This window comes from Triticum urartu, chromosome 7A (genome assembly GCF_056163025.1).
Source record: "Triticum urartu cultivar PI428250 chromosome 7A, HENAU_Tu73, whole genome shotgun sequence".
In the NCBI taxonomy this organism is placed as follows: Eukaryota; Viridiplantae; Streptophyta; class Magnoliopsida; order Poales; family Poaceae; genus Triticum; species Triticum urartu.
The window spans coordinates 750317734-750325296 of record NC_141879.1 but is presented as its reverse complement, the minus strand read 5'-3'; the positions used below and the strand labels follow the sequence as shown (position 1 = coordinate 750325296).

At 46.1% G+C, this 7563-nt stretch overlaps 1 protein-coding gene across 1 annotated transcript; it reads right to left on the bottom strand.

Annotated features, from left to right (window-relative positions):
• Positions 1 to 845: 845 nt before the first annotated feature.
• On the bottom strand, positions 846 to 1985 carry LOC147962790 (uncharacterized). Its single transcript, XM_087534310.1, has one exon. It carries the CDS (start codon positions 1983 to 1985, stop codon positions 846 to 848), a length of 1140 nt encoding a protein of 379 aa, XP_087390436.1.
• Positions 1986 to 7563: the final 5578 nt, after the last annotated feature.

The following is a 7563-nucleotide window of genomic DNA, read 5'->3' as shown; positions in this document are numbered from 1 at the left end:
ATCTTGGCATGATACTTTCGACGGGACTAACCTGTTCTCATCCACAACCACTTGGCAATGTAAAACAAAAATGCTGGGTTTTCAAATCAGTTACTATCACAGACACGCTACACTGTCATCTCCCCACTCATTAAGGATAGCCAACACTAACGGCTGCTACAACTGAGTGAATTAGGTCAAGACACCATGTCATGTATAAACATACATACATGACTAACCTGCTATAATCCTACAACCGAAATGAATGTTTGTGAATTCTTCAGGTTACAACAAGCAACTGAATGATATATAGAAATCACAAATAGACTGCAGTCTCCATTCAGCTACATCAAGAATTCCCTTCCACCTGCTCACATCAAGAATTAAAGTATGTGAGATACATATACGATTATGCATTCGTACAATTGAGCTATACAACATATGTGTAGCTATCATTGAGTATACAGTAGTGCAGAGCTGGTAAATTATTTGTCCAAATCATCCATGCTATCAGATGAATGAACAACCAAAACAATAATTACATAACAGCTAGTCAATCAGTAGGTAATACCAACACATAACTAATAGTTGTATCGATCAGCTCACTTTCTTTCAAAGTATTTTCACACATTAGCGAGGGACTAAACAATTTCTCAACAACAACATTAGAGATACTGGATAGAAGAATAAAACTAGCTCCGAGGTTTCAGACATGCCTAATGAGTTAAACATTTGACATCTGATTTTCCAGTTACTCATTTAGTATTTTATATGAATGATAACATATATTAAACAGTACAGTCGCTATAATCATCTATCTAGTAAAGGTATTCGAGAATCCACAAACAAAATATAGCAAGATTAGATCACTCATACAATATGAGGACTAGGAATGAACAATCACCTGGTGCATAGAAACTCCTGAAAGAATGACAGTAAGTAATAGTATTGCGTGCTTCGCAAAGCTTCCTAGATTGCATAGACTCTAGTCGAACCATATAGACACTCCCGTTCATATATAAAAATATCCCATCGGTATCCTCAACATATCCTACTATACATTTCAGCCAGGTCTTCTGTCCCTCAACCCGAGGAGTGATCCCAAGAATGTTAGGCATCTCAATGGTCTTCCACAAATTCCATGTGGATACACCGTGGCAATTCACATTCCTCTGCCACATCTGAATGTTATTGTAATGGTGAGACATCATGGCAAGACCAACTGCGCCATCCTCTGCCTGGATGATCTGATGGTTGCCCGAATGATACATACGGGGAGGCCCCTCGAGCACATCAAGGATTTGCCTTTCCAAATCAAACCAAAGTATACCCTTCATCACATACTTAAACGACCAGTAAAGTACATTACCAACAAGGGTGCTAAAATAATCGTCAAAACAACCATGATATTGAAACTCTGTTGAGATGAGATCGGCCCATGTGTCGGTCTCAGAAGAATAAACAGAGGTGAGAGGTCGACCTTTCTTAGCACACACAAGCAGCAAGACCACCTTAAAGGGGGTGGAGTGGCAATCGCCATGCACGTGGCCCGGTTCGCGGGAAGCACATAACACCGCCCCATTGATGTACCTCCCCTTGAACTCGGGTGGTATTAGCAAACGATGCTGGTTGCTGGTGGTGTGGTTGCACACGAGGACATCCGCAATCTCCCGGTATATGATGAGGAAGCGGCCATGGCGGCAGCTGAGCAAGCGGGCCCCTTTGTCGAGGTACGGAGGAGGGATGCGGTCCGGAGCGGGCAGGATAGGGGTAAACTTGAGCTTATCACCGGGATGATGTAAGAAGGCGCCGAGGAGGGGCGGCTCCTGATGGTGCACGTGGAAGCGGCGGAGGAATCCGTGGTCGGTGACGAGGCCCCGCCAGTGCTTGGAGACAGCGTAGGCGCGCGGGAGGGAGGACGGCATAGGAGGGAGACGGAGGAGGATCTCCCCCAGCAGGTCGTCATCTTCCAGTGCCGCCGGGGACCTGCCGCGGTGGGGAATCATTGCTCGCCACCGGGCGTGAGTAGATGTGGGGATGGAGGCGTCGATGTAGGGTTGAATCGTAGTGGGTTTTCTTCGCTCGCACGCATGGAGCACGGCAGCATATTTGGGCCTGGATCGTTCGTCCCCTGTCTGGATTTTTTTTAGATAACTATTCTATTGGGCCATAAGCAAACCCAAACATAAACAACAAATGTGTTCTCATGGATGTTGGATTACTACAAGTTTGAATCAGCTGCGTAAGGCAGAGAGCCATCTATATCCTATTCTGGAAACAGCTGCAGAGGTTCAAAACTGTGCATCTCTCTTTCTTTAAAACAGCCTAGCAAACATACACACACAGCTGCCACAACCAAATGAATCACCCCCAAAAACATGGTCTTTGCTTTACTCCTTGATACTCTGTTTTACTCCCAATAAGCAACAGAGAATGTTTTTGGGTGTGAATAATTTGGTTGTAGCAGAGACCATGAGCTACACCAAAAAATGTCGATTTCCTCAGAAATTTCAGTCTTCAGAGTTTCAGAGCTTCAACTGAAGATGACAAGGTACAAAACAGAACCGGGCTTCTCTTCCATCCAGGTGAATGCTAAATCTATTAGAGCTTCAACTGTCGCAAAACACTACGACGCGATACCACTGTCATCTCCCCCACTGAATTTCATTCCTAATGGCAGCTACGACCGAATCCAAATGTATGAATCATGCCCAAACACCTGTCATGGATAAGCATACAAGATTCACTCACCTCTCATCATGTTTGCAACATACTCTTAATCATTTTCTCAACACACACAAAACTTGTTGCCAATAATACGAAGTACGCAACATATCATGATTTTTCTCATCATGTAGAAATGATTTAATTTTTAATGACAAAAATACTTCTCCTCTACAGGTTATTTTCCGTTGTACCCACTTGCTTCGTATGTGGTCTACGCTACAATGACCGGAGCACCAACCGTTGTTCAAGGCGGTGTGCACGCGGTTGGAGCAGGCAGCTATGGATGTTTTTTCCCAACATGGATGGCATCATAACATCCGAATCGATATACCTCCATTTTTGACATAGGCATAGTGTCGGTCTATAGGACTCTAATGTTGCTGACTTGTCATTTTTGTTAATTTTACTTTTGCCAGAATTTTGTTGTTTGGCAGTGTGCATCTTAGTTATGCAGAGGCCAGGTGGTATTCATAATGTTTTGTATCCGCTTGATGCTAAATTTTGAGATAATAAAAGCACCCTTTATCGAAAAAAATCATGATTTTTCACTTCCCATGTAGAATAGAATTGACAACTACTCCCTCTGTAGACTAATATAAGAGCGTTTAGATCACTATTTTAGTATTCTAAACGCTCTTATAATAGTTTACGGAGGGAGTATCTTATAAGACTAGCACCTTCATGCCAGTACAATTTGAAACATTGAGTAGTACTGCAGGATTCATATTGAGATAACCATCAACTGAAGATGGCTGCAATAAATATCAGTGCAAGAGCAGCTAGAGAACTTCCATATAGTGGTGCCGCTAGTAAGTTAATTGTCCAGATCATGCATGCTAGTGGAAGCACTAGCTGGAAAAAAAGAACAAACTTCTTTTTTCGAGAATGAAAGAATGAACTTGGATATGTGGGATGCGGAGGACTTAATAGAAAATGCAGAATTTAACAGATCACTACGATATGCAAAATGCAGCACATATCCATCAAGATGACACCTCCAGAATGAGCGGGCTTAACGTTGTTAGCTACTCAACTCTGATAAAGCTTTCTGTCTTGGACTTGGCAGCTACAATTGATTGTGGATCGTCTGAAAATAATTAGTGTTGTATAGACCACCGAGCAGAGAGGAGTTAGTCATGAGCCTGCTAATCTCACGTCATTCAATTGATTAACAGTTGTGGTTGCAGGATCAGTGAATCATTAGATCAATCAACAGTTCTCTTCCCTCTGAACTGAATCCCTGATTGATTTCACGGACAACACCATGGGTCTAAGTGTAGCTGCAAGTAAACATGCAACTTCCACTCTGCTCTCTTCTTTCTTGTGAGATCATGGCAATGTCGGTTATTCATCTTAATGAATGAATGGGTGGATGATGTGTTTTCATGTGAACTTGATCGCAGGACTGTCGGCAAAGGAAGGGGCACACTTCATGCCTTCGAGTGTGCTTCAGAGTCAAATGCACGAGGCCAAGGTTGGCGCCGTCGTCTCTGTTGTGGCAGCATTACACGGTTCAGGCCTCGGGGACGAGCGTTTTTTTTCCGAATCCAGTTTCATGGGTGTAGACTCAACAAAAATTAAGTTCACACCCATATATTAGTAGAAAATTCAACCTAAATTCATAATAAATTTCTATGAATTTCAGAGAAATTCACTATGAATTTAGGTCAAATTCCCTGTATAGGGGCATCTATTTTCACTTTGAGAGGAGCTCAATAAGGCAGAGAGAGACGGGCTTATTAACAGGTGTGAGCGCCCTTCGGTTGGCGAGGTGGGAATAAACTCTGAGCGCAACGAGGACAAACCCTTTAGTCCCGGTTGGTGGCATGAACCGAGACTAAAGGGGAGCCTTTGGTCCCGGTTCATGCCACCAACCGGGACCAATGGTGGTGGGCCAGGAGCGAGGCCCATTGGTCCCGGTTCGTCCCACCAACCGGGACCAAAAGGTCCAGACGAACCGGGACCAATGGCCCACGTGGCCCGGGCGGCCACCTGGGCTCACGAACCGGGTCAAATGCACCCATTGGTCCCGGTTCTGGACTGAACCGGGACTAATGGGCTTACCCAGCCTGAACCTTTGCCCCCTTTTCTACTAGTGATATGATCCAACCATCATGTAGAACCGTAAGATTTGTTTGTGCAAACAATCAAGATGCCAACTTCAACAACATTACTATCACAGCCCTATAAATTTGCTTGTCATTAGTTGCATTAAGGCATTCATGTCATCATGTTTAAATTTCTCAGAAAGTTGAAATGGGGATGACAAGCCCTAGCACCAAAAATTAAATCAAATAGGGTCAGCCATAAGCCTTTTCAATAAACCCAAAATGCCTTTAGAAATGTTCATCATTTTTAAAAAAGGTTAAAACCTCTGACAAAAATGATGCACATGTTTCAAGGTCATTCATGGATTTTTGAATTGAAACATATCATATTTGAATTTGGGCATTTAAAACACTATAAATAATTTAAATGCTCAAATAATGCTGAATTTAAATGTGGACCACTGGAATAATCCATAGAGTGTCCACAAATTATTGCAGCATTTTACAAAATACTTTAGTATTTTTACTAAAGCCAAAACAACAGCAGAAAAATAGAAAACAGAAACAAATAAAGGGGCAAGGCCACTGGGCCACTTACCTGGACCTCCCTGGCCCAACTCCAGCTGGCGGCCCAGCCCATCAGGCAAAGCGGCTGTCTTCAACCTCTGCCAGTAGGCAGAGGCATGTCGACGCGCGCGCGATCGCCGTGGCCAGCTCCCTGCCTGCTTCCTCCTTCCCCGGACCCATTCGAGCGCCACGGAGACGCCCAGCACCGCGCTGCACCTCTCCCCTCTCTCCCCCGGACCCCTTCCCCTCCTCTGCTCTCCGTGTGGCACCACCGAACACACCCGCCGCCGCCGACGAGAACCACCACAGCCACAGCTACCCCCTCGCCCCTCTGTTGTGCCCACGAGCTCCGCACCGTCTTCCTCGCCCTCCCCACCGAGCCACGCCTTGCCGGGGGCCCTGCAACGCCGTCCTCGATGCCATCTTTGTCCTCTGCACCGACGGTCGCCGTTGCTCGATTCACCGCCCACTGAGCGTCCCCGGCCTCGCCCTCGCGCTCGTTGGACTCGCGGTGAGCCGCTGCCCCGTTCCCCCCTTCCTCCCACGTCGTTTGATCGCCCTAGCCACTGTTTCTGTCGGACCAGAGAGCTCACCGCCGCCCAGCCATGTCGCCGCCGTGGACACCGTCACCTATAGCCGCAACCGAGCGCACCACCGTGCTCAGCGAGTCCGCAGGACTCCGTAGCAACCCGCAGCTCGTCCTCCCGTGCACCAAAACGCTGTGTCCGAGCGTGCCCGTACTCCGTCCACCGCAGAAGTGCTCGCCGCCGTCAACTCCGGCCATCCTAGCTGCTGCTGCTACAACCACTAGATGCACGAGAGCGCCAGCAATCCGTAGGAGCAAACCCCGCCTCAAACCATGGGCTGTAGCGAGATCCCGACGATCTCCGCCGCGCGAAATGGTCGACGCCGGCGAAACTCCGGCGAGCCGACGTGGCCCACTTAGTTAACACTAATGACGCCATTAGCTAATCATTGTGCCACTGACGGATGGGCCCCACGCGCTAATTAATCCTAGGATTTATTCCCTGTTTAACTTAGACTAAACCACCGGGCCCGCACGTCAGGTTGACTTCGCTGACGTGGCTGTTGACTGGACCCACTGGTCAGTTTGACCTGGGCTGATCCGTTGACCGCTGACGTCACAGTGACGCAGTGCTGATGCAGTTAATTATTTTCTGGATTTATTCTTATTCAGGAAATTTCAGAAAATAATGCTAACTTAAAAAATTCATAGTAATTCAACCGTAACTCCAAATCAAACAAATTATATATGAAAAATTATCAAAAAATGCAACCTATCCATTTGTACCATTTTCATGCATGACAAACTAAGTTATACTTGCTGTATACCTGAAAACATGCTAATGGCATTTAAATACCACATGTGGAGTTTGAATTTGAACCATTGGTTCAAACCAACTTCATTTAATATGGTTGCTAGTTGCATTAGCTCAATCAACAGCATATTGCCATGACATTATCATGCACCATAATTGTGGCATTGCATTGATTGTGTTCCTCTTTGTTTGCCGGTATTTGTCCCCTCTCGATAGATGTGTTTCGACGATGAGTTCGATGACACCGATGAAGAACTATAATATCTTCAGAAGTGCCAGGCAAGCAAAACCCCCTTGTTCATTCCGATACAATCCCACTCTCTCGCTCCTGCTCTCTTTTACTGCATTAGGACAACAACGATTCAACTGTTACATGCTGCGGTAGTTGAACCCCTTATCCTCTGCATGACCTGTAAATAGATGAAACCCACTAGTATGAGTAGGAGTTGTTTGAGCCCTGATGTGCCTACTCATTCATGTTTGTTGTCATGCCTGCTACTGCTTAGAGTTGAGTCGGGTCTGATTCATCGGGGATGAATTGGAATGGTGATGAACATGTCCTACTGTGTGTGAGCTAAGTGTGTGAACATGATTTGGTAAAGGTAGCAGTGAGAGGCCATGTAGGAGTACATGGTGGGTTGTCTCATTGAAACCGTCCTTAGGAACTGAGTTCTGTGTTTGTGATCCATGAAACAGTTACTACCACACGTTGGGCCCTGAAATATGGCCCCGCTCGACTTACTGACCCCTCTCGTTCTCTGTCCAGGAGTTGCAAGTAGTTTCTGATGTTTGTAGTATGCTGGGGGCCGCACGCAGCACTGACCATAGGGGTGGGCTGTGTTGCGGTAGGCACGTGGCACGGTGTACCGATTCACCCGTTTGGTGTCTCGGAAACCCTGCAC